General features: G+C 42.8%; 1 protein-coding gene across 1 annotated transcript in view; it reads right to left on the bottom strand.

Moving 5' to 3' along the window:
• Positions 1–3,362: 3,362 nt before the first annotated feature.
• pnpla3 (patatin-like phospholipase domain containing 3) overlaps positions 3,363–21,353 on the bottom strand; it is a 35,672-nt gene continuing 17,681 nt past the window's right edge. The window contains exons 6-9 of the mRNA XM_062483559.1: positions 21,065–21,253; positions 20,844–20,976; positions 5,056–5,163; positions 3,363–4,668 (exon numbers count right to left, since the gene is read on the bottom strand). Of these exons, the coding sequence (XP_062339543.1) occupies positions 4,428–4,668; positions 5,056–5,163; positions 20,844–20,976; positions 21,065–21,253 (671 nt within the window). The 3' untranslated portion in view covers positions 3,363–4,427. The remainder of the gene's footprint in view (positions 4,669–5,055; positions 5,164–20,843; positions 20,977–21,064; positions 21,254–21,353) is intronic.

Consider the following 21,353-nt stretch of genomic DNA (forward strand, 5'->3'; position numbering starts at 1 on the left):
TTTATGTTTTGCCTCTAACAATCTGGCATGACACATTTCCAGACTTCTGAGTGTCTCTTCAATCATGTTCTCCTTGTCTACAAGAATTACTATGTTCTGGATCCCCTCAGCTGCCTCAAATGGCATGTTAACAGCCACTGCCACGGCCAACTCTCTTCCCGTTAACCCTCCTATGCGTTCTCCACCGGTACGAGCTCTGACCACAACCTTTCTTTCCCTGTTTTCACGACAGTGTACCACTGCCTCAGTGAGAATATGTTCTAGGTGCTGATGTATCTGGCTGGCCACTACTACCCCCACATGTAAAGACGCGCACCTTCCGCTCATCTTCCCTCGTGTGTCCAAGCAGAATAAATAGCCTTTCTCTGGGTTGTTTACAGCTACTCTGTGTAAGCTTTTCTCATATGTAGGTCCCACACACCTCCTGACCTCTGCCTCCTCTTGGCTCCTTTCTGCCATATTCTTTCCTTTGATTATTGCCAGGGTCCCTTTCTCTCCAGTGGCCAGCTCATCTAGCTTCAGCGCTGCTACGGTATACCATACTCCCCCCAGAACCACTGAAGTAGGCCTCCGCTCTAGTGGGGCATCATCTTCGTCATCGGATGATGGCGAATCTGCACCCGGTGGTGGAGGTGCTGTAGGTAACGCTGCCACAACTCTCTCTCTGCCTCTCCCCTATTCCTCTCTATTGTTCAGAGCCTCAGAATAGCTTCCTGCTTCTGCTAACTCTCTTAATGCGTGTACTGCGGTGTCATATGGTTTAGAAGAGCCCCTAACCTCGAGGCTAGAAAAACCCTCACTTAGCTCGCCGTACGGTGGTGGTTGATTTCTTTCCGTAATTACTTCCTTTACTCTATTGTAGTGTCTTTGATTCTGTATGAGGTAGATAAAATGTGTGTCTGGGTGTGCTGTGGCCAATGTGGCCAGGCAGCGGAAACTGGCTTCACTATCGTAGCCAAATTCTCCATTTCCGAATGGGGTTGTTATTATTGTTTTAGTCCTGGCCACCTTGACCCCTTTTTCCATTATTTCAAAAAGATAACGTTCCTGTATGTTTAAATTGTCGGGCATTACGGGATGTTTAGGTGAGTAACAGAATTGAACCACCCACTCTATGTTACTTCCCAGAACTTTTGTCAGAATGACGGTACCATCCTTAAAGGGAACGGGGTCTGGGAGGCTTGTTCTTTGTTTGTCAAATTCGGTGGGGAACCGATTTTGCAGAGCCGCGGCTACTCCTGCACCATGATTGAGATACAAATTTGCAGGATTCAATGCCATTGCTTTTTCATCTGGCTCATATATCGATATGTCACCTCTTACGAGAGTTACATTGTGCGTAATTCTCTCTCCTGGGGGGTTTGTGTTCCTGTCTCCGCTGAGAGACTTTATAAGCGCCTCTCTATTCCTTCTATTCCTATTTCTCTGGGCCACTTCTTCTCGATCGTTTAAAACTCCGTCCTCCTCGGAACTCCCGGGCTCCCATTCTGACCCGGTAACTGTAGCCATTGAAGTAAAACTTTTTTAGATTTTAATACACTTTGCTTTACTACACGCGGGTACTTGTTTTCTGTGGATTAAAGTTATAACCCAAATTATTTTTTCAGAATCCAAAATATACTTCACCAATAACACGTGGGTATTTTGAGAACTGGGGATTAAAATAATAACCCAAATTATTTTTTCAGAATCCAAAATATACTTCACCAATAACACGTGGGTATTTTGAGAACTGGGGATTAAAATAACAACCCAATAATTTTTTCAGACTCCAAAATATACTTCACCAATAACACGTGGGTATTTTGAGAACTGGGGATTAAAATAATAACCCAAATTATTTTTTCAGAATCCAAAATATACTTCACCAATAACACGTGGGTATTTTGAGAACTGGGGATTAAAATAACAACCCAATAATTTTTTCAGACTTCAAACATACATCACCAATAACCAGGGGCAGTTTAAAATCCGTGGATCAAACTATAACCAATAATTTTCAGACCTCAAAATATACTTCACCAATAACACGTGGCATGATTGAATAATAACCCAGAATTACGCAGACCTCAAAACATATATGAAGTTGATTTACTAGGGCTCAGAGTAACCATCTCCAAGTTACTCAAAATAAAATTACTCAACCAATCTATCGAGAGTGCTACGAGTATATTAAACCCCAGGTTGCGATCCTGTTTCTGCTCTCAACTCTGCGCTTTACTCAAAGCCACCCTTTACTCTGGGTGGTTATCTTTGAAGCTCTCTCTAGTCTTCCGTTATAATAGACAACGTTCTGTTTCGTTCTCTCCGTGAGCACTGGGGCCGGTAAATTATATGAACAATAAACGTGACTCCTTTCTGAACTAGTATCGATAAGAAACCGATATTATTTCATATAAAACCAGTACTATCTTTTTCGCCCCTCAGGACGTTTTTATGTTTAGAAATTCTAACAGAATAATGTTATCGTTCTTCTACGGGTGTTTTGGACCTCGCTAGACTACTTGCAAGTTTTATCTGCCGTAAAGCTCACCGGTTTTAATGGCGCAATAGGTTTTCTTTACTTACAAATTTTCTATACCTGGAGCTTTCCGGTTTTAATGGTAGTGGAACAGGTCTTCTAGCGAGTTAGTGCGCTCGTGACCTTTCCCGAGTTTTAATCGGTTTAAGACACAAGTCCCATCTGGGGTGCCATGTCGAACGATCGTGTGGGGACTCGAGGGCGCTGACCAGGGTGTTGATCCCCCGCAAATATATATAATATTGTTACGCCTCGCTACGCCACCCAACTCACGCCCGGGGTCTCACGAATTTGCATAGGCTACGTGTGCGGAGAACACACGCTTGGCTACGAGTTAGTCGGAGGCTCCCTCTCGGGAAGGAATCTCCGCACCCAACCAAACCACAATGTCACAGACGCTCACCGGGCCTCCAAACACAACCTTAAGAGATCTTTTTTAGCAGCAAATGTTTATAGGCCCTTTTTTGGGCAACACATCATAGTTTATCGATCACTTATTCCTTGGCTACGTTTCCCTCCCGGTTAAACGCCCTTCCCACCCGATAACAAAAAACGTTCAAGGGCCCTCGCCCGCCCTTATTCCCCCCCCATTAGTTTATCTGTGAGACGCAACACCGCACCTATCGAGAGAGTATATGTGTCTGAACAGACGAACACTTCAAGACCCTGTTTCGCGTAAACACCAGCTGGGCAGTATCCGTGCCTAAATGACTGGTCGCGATTCCCGGGGAACTCACCCGAGTCTAGGCGTGGGGCCCTGAGTGGATCTCTTGGTCTCGAGCGAGGGGCGCACCAATGGGCGGTAGGGCAACGACTGTCTTTTCAAATTTTTATTGGCAGATTATTGGAACAGAAACAAAAGTGTAAAAATAAAATAAAAAAGGAAGCTAACCTCCTTTACTAAGGCCGACAAAGAAAATAAGAAAACGCGGACCCTGGGTCACTAGTAAAACAGCAAGTAACAGATGGTCAGTACAACTGACAAAAGAAGCTCTTTGCTAAATCAGGCACAGGTGGACACTCAACAAAAAACAGGCTCAGGAAAAAAACCTCGACTGCTCGACTCACGACTCAAGAAGTACAGAGAGCTCTCTCTTTTCACCCCCAACTTTCATTCTTATATCTTTCAATACGGGATGGCCCTGTCTAGACTTTGGGCCATACATGACGCAGGTATCTGTCTATTACACACGTTTCCTGTATTCTCCAGCATCTCAAGCATTTCCTAACCACATCCTCTGCATCTGTCATACTGAAACATTCTGCCTTAAACTTCTACACATTAGCAATTCTACATATCCATTTTAAGATGCACATCTACAAAGTATTTAAAATTCAAAAAAGGTAAAAAAGGTTCTAAAACATTTGCAAGCTATTTCTTAACATTCTTTAAAACATTATGCAAGCACTTTCTTAAAAAACATTTGCCAATGCACATTCTTTCTAATAAAACACATGCGTATGCGTATTCTCTTGAAAACACCAAACTTGGTATATGTATGCACGGAAAAATGCAAAACCTTTATATATGTATGCAAGCATCTACAACTTTTTAATGCACAACTTTGATATACGTATGCACAAAGTCAAACACATTTGCCAAATGCACACTTTTTCATTAATAAGCATTATTCTTTTTTTTTTTTTCTCAAAATTGTTTCTCCAAAGTCCATCAAAACGAAGGCTCCTTTAGGGGCGTTCGACAAGTGTTAAAGAGAAACACATATTTGGTTTTGTGTGAGGCACAATACTGTTTTCTAGTAGCCTAGCAAAGTCAAGACGATTACCTCGTCCATAGCAACAGTTCTGGTTCTTGCTGTTAATTGGTTGCATGATCTGACTGTCATTCATCCTTTTCACACACTCTTTTTTGAGTGGGGGCAAGAGCTTGACATTCCAGCAAAAGTCATGGGTGCATGGGACTTTCAGGCTCTTCTTCTGAACCAACAAAAAAGCTAATCTGTTGTGGGGTGAGGCTTTTGGTGCGTAAACTGGGCCCAGAGCTAGAGGTAGATGAAGAGGTAGGGATTTCCCAGTACTGGCTGTGGGAAGACAGATCCAGGGAAGACAGCGACAGCGGCCGGTCTCTGCTCATGTGTTGCTCTAAAGTGGGTGGTAAACTCAGGCAATTCCTCATGTAGGGCTCACTGTGAATTGTGAAAGACAAGGGGGGGGGGTCACTTCAGTTTAAAAGGCATTTCATAGACCACTATTCTACATGCTTTCAGCCAGGGTAGCACTATTACTAAACTAAAAATAGGCAAGTAAGGAAGAATGAAAATTAGAAGGTATTCCTTCACCCATGTATGATAAAACCTTACCCCACAAAAAAAAACTATGATTAGACATTAGATTAGAAATGTTTTATCTTTGTAGGAGCCACTTAGAGGTATGATTGACTGACTGCCACCTATCTCCCAATATAGTGTGTTTATTCCCTATACAGAGGGGTGGGAGTACAACATAAAGGCTTTTAAGACTACAGTCCTAACAGCACTAACAGTTTTTGCCAAGGAACTCGTCCTGTCTCTCACCTGTTGGGTTCTGCTGTGGCTCCCTTCCAGGCCTGCCTGTAAACATCCGCAGCCACCCCCCAAAGCCAACACACATCTGCAGGCACCTCAGGGATCCACTCTACAAACCTGGAGGGATAAAGAGGTAGAGGATAGAGATTAACTAGTGATGACTATAGCAAGGGTTCCCAAACTTTTTCTGCCAGGCCCCCCTTTTGCAGAGTAAAATATTTTTAATGTTGTCATAGAAAGTTGAATCTCATCCCCCCCGCCCCCTCCGGAGATTAGCTGAGTGTGGATGATGGGCCCAATTTGGTTCGGATTTACGTCATTACATAATCTAGTGACTTTTAGCGATGTTCAGAGTTCCAATAGCGACTTCTGGTGAGATTTTGGAGGCAACATTAGAGAGGCACACAAACGGTTCTACCTGTCTCCCACGTCAAAACGAGTATAGAAGCGTGCTCTTTGACACAATTCATGTCTAAGTACTACAAAAATTGAGGGACTAGTTGGGGTGGGAAATAAATAATAATAATATATATATGTGAGATACTAGTATTGTGCCTTGCCAACAATAAGCACACTTAATAATACCAGTTACCTTGGTCTACAGTGGTTATTTGTCAATGTATTTTTGGAGTGTAAATATTTTTGTTAATTTTGATGCACTCATTAATTATGTTTAGTGTACATCAAATTGAATTGTGCTTGTCCTGCTTATCCACCATTGAAATCTGCTCCATCCTTGCGCTCAAGCGATAAAATGAACTCAGCTTCCAACTACACACCTCTCAGTCATTTCTGACCTTCCAATGAGGAATGAGGTCTGAAGAAACTAATCTAGACTAAAGAGAAACTAATCTACACTAAAGAGTTGATCAAAGGGCACTTTAATTGGAAATGTACCTTTCTGGGTGTGTTTGCATTTGGCAAGGCACAATCTATATTCTCTTTCATGCATATTTGGGTGTGCTTGCCCTTTGGCAATGCCCAACCTATATTCTCTCTCATATATTTATGGTTCGTAACCTATTGTAATCCTATTATTATTATTTTCCATGAAATGGCTCAATAGCTCAAAAAGGTGATGCTATAAGCCATGCCCAAAGTCTACGTGATTTCCCCTCCGCCCCATTACGCCCAAAAATTGGTATACATACCTTATTCCTCATGGGGAATAAAAAAGTATCAAGGACCCATAGCGTCAGACTTTTGAATTTTCTTGTACTGTCCAAATTTGGGACAACCTTCAAAACTATTCTCCTCATAAACCATAAATCCAATCAACTTGAAATTTGTTATAGATGTGTAGGACACGTCTTTCAAAACGTCATTTTGCAGAAATGAATACCATACAATATGGCTGAATCAGACATATTTATGTAAATGGAGTCAGGTGGCTGAGTGGTTAGGGAATCGGGCTATTAAACTGAAGGTTGCCGGTTTGATTCCGTGCCGTGCAAAATGACATTGTGTCCTTGGGCAAGGAACATCACCCTACCTGCCTCGGGGGAATGTCCCTGTACTTACAGTAAGTCGCTCTGGATAAGAGCGTCTGCTAAATGTAATGTAATGTTCACATTGCCTCAATGTCTGTGTCAATAATGCAAATGTCCTTTTGAATGCTTATTTTTCAAATCCAGTGATATGACATCACTCTGAAGCCCCATGCACAATTTCACCTTGGTATGTCAAAATATGACTGAATTACAGTTGTTTAAACTTGGGCCAAATCTGACTATGTTTGCATTGCACAGGAGAAACAGCTTATTTTTTAAAGACGTTTCTTTGAAGCGCAAGGTCATAGGTTCAATGCCAGTGTTAGAAAAGTTAAAGATGTAACTGTTATCCTGTATAAGAATGATTCTGTGTTCAGTATTCCTTGTGTGCAAAGAGAGGCCTACCCCCAAATCTGAACTCTGGGTAACACTAGGCTTACACAAATCAGAAGCCGGAAGTTTCCAGAGAGTGGCAGTTCTCCCCTTACAGACATTCTTTGCTATGACCTAGTGCAGTTGCTTTGGTCTGAGGATAACCACGCCCCTCTCATTTGCATGTAGGATTGGAAATAAATGTGTCATTAGGAAATAAAAGTCCCATGAAATAAATTTATGTTGTCTTTTGAAAAACGTCATTTTGAAATAAGTACATGTATTTATTTAGGTAAATGGATTCAGATATATATTTATATGATGCTATATTTATATATTTATTGCCATCTTTTTTTCAGGATTTATTTCATAGGCATATTTATTTATTTAACTATTTATTTACCTATTTATTTAATTTGGAATCAAATGGCATTCCATAGTTCACTATATAGGACAGGGGTCACTAATTGGCGGACCGCGGTCCGGGTCTGGACCCAGGCGGTTCCCTATCCGGACCCGGACCTATAACCGATATATTATTATGGAATTAATTCATTTTGACGGAACGTTTCCATTTTAACCGGCACATCTTTTTGTTCCAACTAAATGTGGTTTCTATCTTACTTGTCCAATACAAAGGTCCAATCAGGAGCTTTAATAACTGTAATCACCATGACAACTCACTCACTGAAAGTTGGTTGCAACCTCTGTGGGTCAGGTTGTGTGTGTCATTCGCAACAACGCAGGCTAATCGATTTGCTAACAGTACCCGTTTCTTCCTTTTCGAAAAACATGGCGTGCTCTAAACCCGGCGAAAATCCAAATCCAAAAATACCTAATTTCAGACAAGTATGCATTTGTGCTGCCGGTGGGGCGCACAAAACCGATGTGTTTAATGAGACGGTTGCCCTTGTCGTGGTAGCTAATGTGAAACGTCACTATCATGGCCGTGGGAACTAGGAGTGCTGTAGCACCCCCTGACAGCACGAGAATTTCCAATGATATGACTTTAAAATTCACCACCGCGGCACAGCCCAACCCCGCAGTAGCGGACTGGCCATCGGGAGCACCAGGAGAAGAATAACAATGGAAAACCAGGCTAAGAAACGTAAGGGTGGGGCTGAAACATTGAGACAAAAAGACATCACCTTCACTAGACAAGGTTTTACCAATTGAAAAACGGCTATGTTCATTTTACATAAAGCTCAAAAAACTACTTTGTGCTCAAATAAAGGCAAAAAAAATTGTCTTGCGTGCTACGCGCGCTCGCATTAAGTATCCTAGCGTTCTCACGAACTAGCATCACATCAAACAGAATGTGCATGACCTAGTTTTACTCCCAGTCCATCCTCCCCCCCCCCCCCCCCCCCAGCAGCACCCCCCTGATAAAATATCCTATGTTCCCGCGGCTATGGTCACTATGACACAAAGCATGGACACTTTGAACAAAATTACCCCCAGAACTCTGAGGTAAGGATCAGAAAAATAAACCATAATTGTTCCGGACCCTGGACTGAATGGAAATTTGGTTAGTGGACTTTTTGGGTTTCTAATTGAGTACCCCTGATATAGGAGATGGAAGATTTCAGACACAGCCATGCCATTCGACTGGGATACTAGAATGCGATCAACTCAAGTAAACTCGGGTGTGACGCCATGGTATCCTCTCTGGCTCCGCTCAAAGACTTATGTACAGTAGACACAGCGAGCCTGCTCTTTAAAGATGAACTGTAAACAGTCTCTCCTGGGAACTACAGAATAGTCATCAAATATATGCAGCAACTTTATAAAGAGTGCACGTTGAATATTTAAAGTTTAAACTTAGAGCTTAGAATCAGCTTAGAACTTCAGGGAATCGTCCAAAAGAAAGACAATTATTTAAAAAATAAAATATAATCAAGTGCAAGGTGAAACCATTAAGGTAATCAAAAAGGCTATATTATCTTATAACTTAAGCTTATAGGCCAAAATAATTGCTTTACGAGCTTATAGGCCAAAATAATTGCTTTACAAAAACAGCAAAATGCTAAAGTTGCCTGTTGAATTTCAAAGAAGCCTATAACAGCCTTTGCAATATGAATAACAAAAAGAAAATGTAGAAGAAAGAAATCTAACTTTTGCCTACTCCTTTACATTAAGCCAGCAACTGAGACAGACAAGTCTGTTTATATTATTAGGAGACAAAGAAGCTCTCTTTTTCTGGACAATGTTTCCCAAGACTGAGAACAACCTCTCACAAGACACTGTGGTTGCAGGTGTAGACAGGTACTTGCACGCAAGGCTTGCCATCAGAACATGTGTGCTCCTTCTCTTGTTGACCACCACTCCAGTGGACACTGGTCCATGTCGTTTTTGGGCTCTGATTTGTAGCGGTCCAGACATTTGTCTATAGTCAGACTCTTCATCATCTGAATCTGAATCAGATGAACCTAGCAAGAAGGCTGGTTTTCCTGTTGTGTCTATAGACGGTTGTTGTGCCAGCTTCTACTCCTTTACCAGGTTTCTTATTGAGTTCCACATCTCATTCCTTTCATCTTTGGGAAGACACTTCAGGTCCTTAAACCTGGGGTCGAGGGCAGTAGCGATCTTCAACCATGTGAGGTTGCTGCTTTCCTTACGTTTAGCCAAGTCTGTGGTAAAGACCTTCTTGAACCTCACAACATAGATTGGATCATCGTCTGATGGCTTCATAACCCTGAACAAGTGGCACAATGCTGGTAACACCACTGAACAAGAGATGTACTGCTCTCCTCCCAGGAGTTCTGTCACATTTCTGCAAGGTTCAAGTAGTTCCTCAAGCTTTTGCAGTTTACCGAGCTCCTGTGCTGTCAACATGGCAATTTTGTTGTTCTGCTGAGCCAGGGTAGTGGACAGTGAGGATTGGTTTCGCTGGATCCGCTTGACCATCTCTAGGGTAGAATTCCATCTGGTCGCAACGTCCTGTACAAGTGGTTCCTGCTTCTGTCCAAGGGCAACTTGCTGTTCTCCTACACAGGAGTTTGTAGCTATCCATTTAGCTAAAACATCGGTTAAAGGTCCCATGACATGAAAACTTCACTTTAGGAGGTTATTTAACATTAATAGGAGTTCCCCTAGCCTGCCTTTGTTCCCCCAGTGGCTAGAAATAGGTGTAAACCAAGCCCTGGGTATTCTTCTCTGGCTTTGAGAAAATGAGAGCTCAAACGCTCGGTTTTGAAAATCCCCCTATTGTGACGTCACAATAGGGGGTTACCTCCCCTTTCTCTGCTTTGCTTTGGCCCACCAATGGAAAAAATGAGCTACGACCGTGCGAGCGCGACATTGGTTTTTCCTCAAGACATCATGGCTTGCAAAGACCGAAGCATGGCAGTCAGCCCCGCCTCTTTCTTTCTCATAGCAGACACAGAAACGGCACGTCCTAAGGAAATCTCATTGTGGGACTGCTCGTAGTGGCTGTAATTCTGCACCAAGGCTGAATTTCGGGAAAGAGACTTCAGATACAGTATTAGCGGACCACTAAGGCCTAAAAGCATCCAAAAACAGCATGTCATGGGATCTTTAACTTTTCAGTTTCATATTTGGTCAATGGCCCGCCACGATTAGGCCTAGTGTACTGAAGTAACGTATATTGGCATGCTCGTCCTGTAGGCTCGCTAGTACCGGCAATAATGCCCGGGTGTTTAGCTTTTAGATGACAAACTAAAGTCTGAAAAACAGACTTAGTGCTGTTGTGGAATTTGAATTCGGCTTTGCAAATTGTACAAACCACTTTTGTTTTGTCCAAATTGCCATCAGGATACTTTTAAACAAACTTTCTTCCTATAACTCCACCGTTATCTTTCTCCATCATGCCAGGATGACTTGGCTCCGGCACTCACAGCAGGAAGTGGTCTTGCGTTAATCACGCCAAATTATTTTTTACGCGTTAAACATTTCAAATTAATCGCCACGATTAATGCGGTAACTTTCCCAGACAGTTTTTATTTCAAGTCTCCACTTTCAATGTTTCAGTGAGTGCTGTTGGCCGTGTTGCGTCTTTGCTCCGCAGCTTCACTCGTTGTAAAATAACCAATCAGCATGCAGTTCATCTATATATTCATGAGCATACCATAAAAGGGAGAAAGACTCTTGTTTTATTCCAAGGCTATTTCACAGGGTGCATTAGGGTGCATAGAACAGCACCCGGGCCATTTTCAGCCCAACCAATGTTACATATCCTATTCGGAGACCTTAAGGAACAGTGTGAAATACCCTAAATTATCCCATGTCGCATTCACATGTAAGAACACACACAACAATGAGCGAAGCCTAGTTCAGGCATGGCACACGGGCAGCGCGCGTCATATTATCACCCATCGCCGTGTACTCAGCCCATAGGTTTAGCTCCGACAGCACGCACACGTGCCTTATGCCTGGAACACACCGGCTGTGAAGCGCCCGGAATTATTTATGGCTTTATAATTTTTTTTTAAATATTACTTTAGAGGCCTACGTAGGCTACTTTACCAATATTCACCCTATATCAAACCTAACTACACAAGGTTGGTAACGAACGGCCGTTCCATGTGGTTACGCTGATAAAAGTGAATGAAAATAAACTGATTTATCTGTTGAGCCAGCATGCCCGTAGTTGTAGCTACATTGGCGAGCCACATTATCCATTAGCAATGACTGCATTGGCCTATGTTTGTGAGACCGAGTTGTTAAATACATGATGTGGGGAAGAGTTGTGTCCGTGGATCTTTTGTTCAATGACTCCCCTTTTTCAGGGCATTTACAGCGACACACGGGATACATCTTAGAGCAGAGGGATGCACCGTGCTAGACAGCTTGCGGATATCAGTCCCTGGTCCCAGTGACAGTGGGACCAGTCCAAGTCCGACTGCTAGCAATTTTGTGAATGTTGATGAAGATGATGATGCCAGCAGCCTTTCTGCAGGTAACTACGCTAATGTATATTGATTGCTAATATTGCATTTATACTAACAAATGGTCAAGTGATTTGTTAAATATTTAACACTAATTATGTTTATACATAATTTTGGCACTCCACCAGCTAGCAGTAGCACAGTGTCAGTGACGCCATTCACCTTGGCAAAGAAGGCTAGTATGACAAAGGAGAAGGTGGAGGAAATCCACAGGACTGTGACAAAGTTTGTGGTCAAGGGACAAAAAAAAATTTCAACTGTGGAATGTCCATATTACAGGTAAACTCTTGTGAAAATTTTCCTTAATCCTCGCTACCAACCCCCATCCAGGGATGCTCTGTCCAATACTCATATTCCTGCATGGTATTCTGTTGAAAAACTAAATGTTATACAGGAGTTAGCACAAGTGAGTAAGGCTGCTATTACATGTGATGGGTGGACCAGTGTGGCTCTATTTGGTGGTCCACTGATGGGTGGACCAGTGTGGCTCTATTTAACAGTTACTCTGCACTACACCAGTGATGGCCACATTAAACAGAAGGTGCTAAACACCAAAGCTGTGTATGAGTCACAGACAGGCCTCGTGGTAGCAGACGAGATAAAAGGCATAGTTGTAGCTGCCACAGTAGACAATGCCAGCAATATGGATGTTGCACTGAAGAATCAGAAGTTTTTAAATGTGAAGCATTTTTGAAGAATGTTTGTCGAAACACTGCTTTCATGTTTTTTTTTTCAGCCTCCTTTTCACAAGAAGCCTGCAAAGAAGTCACCGCTAGAGGAGCTTTTTGAGGATGAGGACCGAGAGCTACTTCAGGCAACGACCACTAAAAGCGCTGACCTCTCCATTGCCTAACAGGTCCAGAAAGAGATTGAGAGTCTGCCTTCAATCCCATCAGGACAAGACCCTGTAGCCTGGTGGTGGGGGAAGCGGGACAGCCTCCCCAATTTGTCTGCCATTTCTAACTCATACCTGTGTGTACAGGCCTGTTCGTGAGATCTGAGAGAGTTTTCTTCTGTGCAGGACATGCCATAAGTCAGGAGAGGTGTCGTATCTGTGATGTCTTGACTATGTTGTACCCGCACCACTAGTTGGCGCTTTGCTGCCCATGATACAATGACTTGTATGTTGACCACGTTTTCAACTGATGCTTCAGTAAACGATTACAGTTCAAACCATGTAGACGTGTCCGTTTGTCCTTCGCATTAACCAGGTACACTAAAGTGGAAACCACAAATACATAACGTAAATTGGCGACGAGGATGCTCTTTAGTTTACCTGCATTGTTTCGGCCGCAGTATTGACTGTGAGTGTAAAGTGAAAAGTGAAGTTTTGACGTGAAGGAAGAGTTGCTAGCAAACGCTATTGAGCGCACCAACTAGCAAGAGAGGACGATTGCTAACATGGCTTCATACGGATTCATCGGTCATATCGACGCATTTGACGAATCAGTGGAACAATGGGCTACCTACGTGGAAAGGTTTGAACATTTTGTTACGGCAAATGACATTGAGGAAGACAAAAAGTTTGTTGTTCTTCTTAGCAGAACGTAGGTACTAAAACCTATGAACTTTTACGTAGCCTAATAGCTCCAGAAAAGCCTGGAGAAAAGGTCTATAAGATATTGTGGATGCTTTGCAAGGACATTTTTCTCCGAAGCCGCTTTTAATTGCCGAAAGATATCGTTTTCATAAACGGAACCAACAAGAGGGAGAATCAGTGACGCAGTACATAGCAGTCATTAAAAAGTTGTCACACACATACGCGCTCAGAGACAGGCTCGTATGTGGATTGAACACAGAGGCAATACAGAAAAGATTGCTGACCAAGGCCGCTCTCACTTTCAAGAGGGCAATGGAGATAGCCGTGTCTATGGAGACAGTGGCAAGAGAAACGAATCAGTTAAGTAGTGCAATGAAAGTGCATGCTATTTCAATGAATAGTCAGCATCGCAACAAGTGCGTGCGCTGTGGAAAGATGAATCATAAGGAAGTGGACTGTTACTACAAGGATCAAAAATGCCACAATTGTGGAAGGACAGGTCACATATCCAAAGTGTGTAGAAACAAAGAGACTGTAGAAGACTGTGAAACCGAAATTTAAAAAGAACAGGGTGCACCACATGGATGCAAAAGAATTGTCAAACAGTGATGGTAGCACAACCGATTCAGAGTTAACAGTGTATATGATGGCACTGAAGGGAAATCTGTCACATGTGCGTTAAACCAAAAATTGAAGGGAAGATAATTGAAATGGAGTTAGACACAGGCGCTGCAGTTTCTCTTGTTTCAAAAGAACTGTATGACATGCAATTTTGCCACTTACCATTGCGTCATACTAATGTCATACTGAAGACATACACAGGCGAGATGATTTCTCCAGAAGGCGTCATCACAGTCGCAGTAAAAATGAATAGGCAGAGGGCTAAGCTACTGCTGTATGTAGTTAAAGGGGCCTTGCCTCCACTTTTCGGTAGGGAATGGCTGCGAAAAATACGGATTGACTGGGGGGAAATAAAGATGATTTGCGAGGAAACACTAGACGGGGTGCTACAGAAGCACAAGGAAGTGTTCAAGAAAGAGCTGGGCACACGGAAAGGCATTGAAGCTGCCATAGCTCTGAAAGCAGAAAATCAGCCAAGGTTTTGTCAGGCAAGAGTCGTTCCTTATGCTCTCAGGCCTAAAGTAGAGGCTGAAATTGACAGACTGTGTGAAGAGGGCATCATATCACCTTTAAAGTTCAGTGACTGGGCAACACCCATTGTGCCAGTTGTCAAAAAGAATGTTGATGTAAGGATTTGTGGCGATTTTAAGGTGACAATCAACCCCGTTCTGTGTGTAGAAAAATACCCAATCCCACGAGTTGAGGACTTATTCGCATCATTTGCAGGCGGGCAGCATTTCAGTAAGCTGGATTTGTCTCATGCATACTTGCAAATGCCTGTTGAAGAGAAATCTCGCAAATACCTTACCATTACAACATCCAAGGGACTGTTCTGCTACAACAGACTTGCTTTTGGAATCACGTCATCACAAGCGATTTTCCAGAGGGCCATGGACCAGGTTCTCCAGGGTCTTTCGAATGTTCACTGCTACCTGGATGACATTCTTATCACGGACCAGGACCATATGCATCATTTAAAGAATTTGGACGCAGTCCTGGGATGTTTGGAAGACTTCGGTCTACGACTTAAAAAGGAAAAATTAGAATTTTTCAAGGATTCACTTGAATACTTGGGCCATGTCATCGATGCCCAAGGTCTGCACCTACTGATGTGAGTCAGCTTCGTTCATTTTTAGGGATGATTAATTACTATGGCAGCTTCATTCCAAACCTGTCGTCCATTCTCAACCCGCTGAATTCACTCCTGTGCAAAGGAAAGCAATGGCAATGGACATCAGAATGTAAAACAGCTTTTAGAGAAGCCAAGCAGCAGCTGTTATCACAAAGTGTCCTGACTCATTACAATCCAGAGCTCCCCATTAGACTTGCCTGTGACGCTTCACCCTATGGGGTAGGCAGTGTCATTTCACACATCATGCCGAATGGACAAGAGAGGCCTATAGCCTTTGCATCAAGGACGCTGATCAAGGTGGAGCAGAATTATGCACAGATAAGAGCGTGAAGCTCTTTCCATCGTTTTCAGAGTCCGTAAATTCCACCACTACTTGTATGGCAGGAAGTTCACGCTCCTCACAGATCATCGACCGCTGACCACAATTCTGAGCCCGAGCAAAGCTATACCATCTATGGCTGCCGCGAGAATGCAGCGATGGGCTCTACTGCTAGCTGCTTACGATTACAACATACAGTACAGAGAGGCAGCACGCCACTGTAATGCTGACGGGTTGTCACGCCTGCCACTGCCTACACCTACAAAAGAAAGGACTAATGCTGTGGACAGTTTTCACATCAACCACATGGAAGCCTTACCTGTGAGCAAAAAGGAGATCTGCAGAGAAAGTAGGACAGATCCTATCATTGCCCGGGTACTGGAGATAGTATCCACAGGTCATTTTCCAAGGGTCCAGGATGTGGACAGCGCCCTGATGCCATTCATCAGTAGGAAGGATGAACTGACTCTCCAGCAAGGGTGCCTCATGTGGGGTATCCGCGTCGTCATCCCTCCAAAACTGAGACATGGAGTGTTGTCTGAGCTACACACCAGACACCCTGGTGTGGTGAAAATGAAGGCTGTCGCTCGTAGTTATATGTGGTGGCCAGGAATCGACGCACAAATTGAACAAGTGTCAAAGACCTGCCAATCCTGTCAACTTACCCAGAAAGCACCAGGTCCATCACCTCTCCATCCGTGGACATGGCCTGGAGCTCCATGGCAGAGAATCCATGTCGATTTTGCTGGCCCTTTCCAAGGCCATAATGTTCATGGTGGTCGTGGACGCTCATTCCAAATGGCCTGAATTGCACCTCATGAGCTCCACTACAACTTTCAAGACCATACAGGGGTTGAGAGGTCTATTCAGTCGTTATGGACTTCCAGAAGTTTTAGTAAGCAACAATGGCCCCCAGTTCACATCGACTGAGTTTGACACTTTCATGAAGGGAAACGAAGTGAAACACATACGCTCTGCACCATTCCACCCAGCCACAAATGGGCTAGCAGAACGTTTTGTGCAAACCTTCAAGCACTCAATGAAACGCTCGGTAGGGACAATGTCAGTTCAACACAGACTGGATGCGTTCCTGTTGATGTATCGCAACACTCTGCACTCAACAACCAAGGAATCACCAGCCATGCTTTTCATGCGTCGCAAGCTGCGATCACTACTTGACTTGTTAAAACCGAACGTAGCATCACGAGTAGAGAAAGCGCAAGAGGCGCAGTGTGCTCATCGTGAAATACATGCAAAAGCCATGTCATTCCAGGTGGGTGACAAAGTGCTAGTTTGTGATTATGGGAGAGGAGGTGAGAAGTGGACGCCTGGCATAGTATCCGCAGAAACCGGTCCTGTGTCATACACAGTCGATGTCGGATAATCGGAACACTGGAGACACAATGCTGACCAAATGCTGGCCCGTCACGCTGAGTTGGAGGCTCCACCGCTGGAAGAAACAGAGTCGTTCCCCGGTCCAGTAGAACTGCCTGCGTTCAAGGACACTGTTCCAGAACCTGCTACTCATTCCACGGTTCCAGAACCTGCTACTCATCCACGGTTCCAGATCCTGCTACTCCTGATTCCGTGAGTGTGGCATCACCAGAAGCCACCAGCACACCACTTCGAGAGACTGATAAGAGATACCCATCTTGTGTTGCTAAACCACCAGTTAGGTACAGCCCTTAAGGCATACGGTATGTGGAAATTGTGTTTTTGGGACATTCTGAATAGACTGACATGTTTTTGTTATAATAGTTGAAGGAGTCACGTCTCAAAAACAAGGGCAGAATAAACCCTTGACGGACTCTGGGGTTTGGGACAGTCTACTCCCTACCTCAAGGTTAGGATATGAGTTTGATATATATATATAAAAAAGAAATCTCATGTTCATGTTCAGTGTGGGAACTACATTAAGTGGGGAGATGTGATGTCTTGACTATGTTGTACCCGCACCACTAGTTGGCGCTGTGCCGCCCATGATACAATGAATTGTATGTTGACCACGTTTTCAACTGATGCTTCAGTAAACGATTACAGTTCAAGCCATAAAGACTTGTCTGTTTGTCCTTCGCATTAACCAGGTACTCTGAAGTGGAAACCACAAATACATAACAGTATCTTGCCAGAGAAGGCAAATATGGTAATTGTTTTGCAAAAGAACTGCTAAAGTTTGAAGCTGGTTTAATTTTGTTGTTACTTGTTAACAGTGTCACTGTTATTTATTGTTCAGTTATTGTAGTTGTGTGTTTTACTTGTTATATATTTAAGTACTTTAAAACGTTAATATATTGTTAAATAAAAATTATTTCAATTTTCTTTTACTATAAAAGAGTCATTTTTCAGTTTTTCAAGAATCGGTTTAGGAATCGGAATCGTTTTTAAAAGTACCGGTTCGGCATCGGAATCGTACAAATCCTAACGTTACCCAACCCTAACGTTAATACTCACTCCTTTCAAGCTAGAATGTTAGTATTGGGAAATTCTATTGGCTAATAGAGTTTTAACATATTGCTGGTGTGCTATCAACAGCTGGCTGTTGTAATGTTAGCATGGAAAAGCAACACCGATATTGACTCTGGTTTTACTTCTAGCTAATTCATATATATTTTTGGTGGTAGCCTTTTCAACTAATGTCTGATTTCTCTTCCGTCTTTTAACTGAGAATTCAGGAACTGGATTTGTTGTCTAATGTTTCTCCGCCATTCTTGTGCCTCTAGCTCAGTTGTTTGCAATACCTCTGCCTAGCCTGATTGAAAACTACAGTAACGTGCATTGAGTGGAGGGGCAGAGTGAGCACAGGTAGAAAGGACGGGTTACATGTCTGTCTATCATTAGTCCTGGCCCGCTTAATGATTGGTTGTGTTTATTACACTCTTGCGATACCCACAGATGTCGGATTGATTTTATTTTACCGTCATACTGTTATATGTATTCGTTGCAAGATGTGAAGTTTATTTAGACAAAATTGACCAAAAGTGCTTCTCAACAACTTTGCCTTTAAAAGGCACGACAATGGGAACAATTGTTCCCATATTTGAATGGTCCGGCAGCGAAGTCATAATATAGGTTAGGACCATTTTTAAACAGGATTGCCAAATTTCTTCCTTTTGATGCAACTTTCAACTATGTGAGGCTGCCAGAAAGCCTATCATCATTAACTCTTGCACTAAAGAAAATTAGAAGAGAGCGATTACAGCTCAAAAATATTTGCCGTGTTTCTTATTGTCTGTTTTTTTAACTCTGTATAACTCTACGACAACTATCAACTCCGCGGAAATCTGCACTTCTCAGCGTGAGAAATCTTTGAAATGTGTAAGTCTCACAGCAAATGCGCGAGATTTGAGAGTATACGGTGGCCCAACAAAGAAACAAAAATTGATCGACAGAAGTACGAAATGCGATAACGACAGACTTACATGCACAAGGACAATTGTTTGGCCTATCGAAGCATGTGGAAGTACTTATGCAAAAGTATAAATTGCGTGTTATACGTAAAAATCGATAGCCAAACAACTATCCTGGTCCATGTAACTCTGTCATTATCATGAAATTGATGGTTTTGTCTGGAAGAAAAGAAGAAAAATTAGTGTTAACAATTCAGAGAGTCATGTAATTGCACCATTTACTCTTTATTTTAATCAGGGACATTCCTATGAAATAATCTTAAATATGCTGTTAACGTTTCACAACAGTAAAATAAGTATATGCGCACGCTAAAAACGCAGTTGAAGGAAGAAGGACTTTTCAGAAGAAAAAACTAATCGTCCTTGTTTGGCTATCGATTTTAACGTTTAACACGCAATTTATACTTTTGAATAAGTACTTCCACATGCTTCGATAGCCAAACAATTGTCCTGGTGCACATAAGTCTGTCATTATCGCATTTCGTACTTCTGTAGATCCATTTCTTATTTCCTGTTAGTTACGGTGCATCCAATCAGCGATGAAAGTGTTGTACCTACCCTTTCCGTTTTGAGTTAATGTAATTTCGTTTGCCATTTGGGGGAGTGTGTCTTTGTATTCAGGGGTAGGAGACTCGTTTTTGGGGGGAGTGTTTTCATTTGGGGGATGTACTCGTATTAGTGGGTGTGTTTTGCACTTCAGGGCCACCGTAGTAGTAGGCTAATCTGCTCTTCCCCAGAAAAATATTTTTCTATGGCTCTGGTGTAACGTAACATGAAACCTGCTCTTCCCCAGAAAAATATTTTTCTATGGCTCTGGTGTAACGTAACATGAAACCTGCTCTTCCCCAGAAAAATATTTTTCTATGGCTCTGGTGTAACGTAACATGAAACTAGCTAGTTAATTAGCCTTGTATCTTTCTGCCTCAGTCGGTAGCATGCCAATAGTACTGTTCAAAGTTTATTTCACCAGTGCTACCCGCTAAGGCTCTTAACTTGTTGCAAATGTTAATTTCAAGACATCGTTATCTTGAATTTTGCGAATAGTGACGGGTGGTGCTACCTTAGATGGGATATCATACGTACCACTCAAAAACACGTTGTAAAAGTTTTTTTGCTTCATCCGTGGCCGTCTGAATGTTTTTGGTACCCGAAAGATTCCCATACTGCAGGGAAAAGTTCCAGGGGTCACCTCCTACGGCTATTCTATACACCTGGTGGTGACTGACTGCTTGCTCGCACCAACCGGAGGGTTACTTTCTCCACTGCGTAATACCCGAGGGATTCCTGCACTCTCCGTCTTTGACGAGACATTAAAAAAAACAGCTCATACTGTAGCAAAGGTATAGCGGAACATTGGAGAGGTATTGAAACCTTGACTTTTTCAAACCGCGGTATACCTTGAAACTGGTAACCGGCCCATGCTTAACTGTTCCTGTACAACAGGAACAGTTACAGTTAGGCATCCTGGCATTTTCACCCCTATCAGTATCCAGTCACTCATCTTCCAAGTGGAGCGAGCGGATGCTTCATTTTGATCATTTGATTTATATCAAATGATCAATGGACAGCTCCACAGTGAAAGAGTCGCAACTTCAAGTTCTGAAGCAGTAGCAGCAATGATTTTGTAGCGGTGGGCTGAACTTTAGAGAACTTGGAGAGTTCCAGTTCTTTCTGTAAACATACATTCATAGTTTAATTCATAAACATACATACATAGTTTTATACATTTTGTCCCTGGTGTGAAGGACTGACAACGTAATTCTGTGCTATAATGACCACTAGAGGGAGTCCTTTAGTAATGAATGTTATGTGGCAGGGAGAGAGAAGGAGGGAGAACATGCTATCTAGGGTTGTCTTCATTTGCAGTACGGCAGTTGTCAGTTGCCATGAGGGACGGTGTGGATATGGTCTGGCTTGTTTGCATAAACACTGCTTTGACGACTAAGATGGTTTGCTTACTACAAAGTCAAACCGAGGGCTGGATGTGAGTGTGTACAACTGTGTATTACCTTTGTGCAACTGAGTAGGCTGACTCTACAGGTAGAGTGTATGGTAACAGCATGTAGGATGCAACTCTGACCGGGAGGAGCTCTGTCATCTTGGCATAGAGACCGGGCTTCTCTTGACATGCCTTACAGAATACTGGCAAAAACACACACAACATGATGTAAACACAATGCTGTATCTCATTATAGTTACTTTGGCTTTGTTATGCAGATGAATGAAATACCCTTCTTGATAGGATGTGGCAGGTTGTTGACATTCCGCTCATCCAACCACCAGTGGCGCTCCCGCAGTAAGCGGAGCCTCCGGAGCAGCCATTCCCTGGTAGACTCCGTTAGGGTAGGCTTACAGCAGCAGGGGGGGGTAGTCTTTGTTAGAGAAAGGTCGGTGGTTGGACACTCCACTCTCATTAAATCTGATATAATACAAATGAAATAATTTCAGGATAATAAAACTTATTAATAATCATCCTAAAACTGTCAACTGAATACTGAACCAGTACAGTGTATTTAATT

This window comes from Osmerus eperlanus, chromosome 17, assembly GCF_963692335.1.
Source record: "Osmerus eperlanus chromosome 17, fOsmEpe2.1, whole genome shotgun sequence".
NCBI lineage: Eukaryota > Metazoa > Chordata > Actinopteri > Osmeriformes > Osmeridae > Osmerus > Osmerus eperlanus.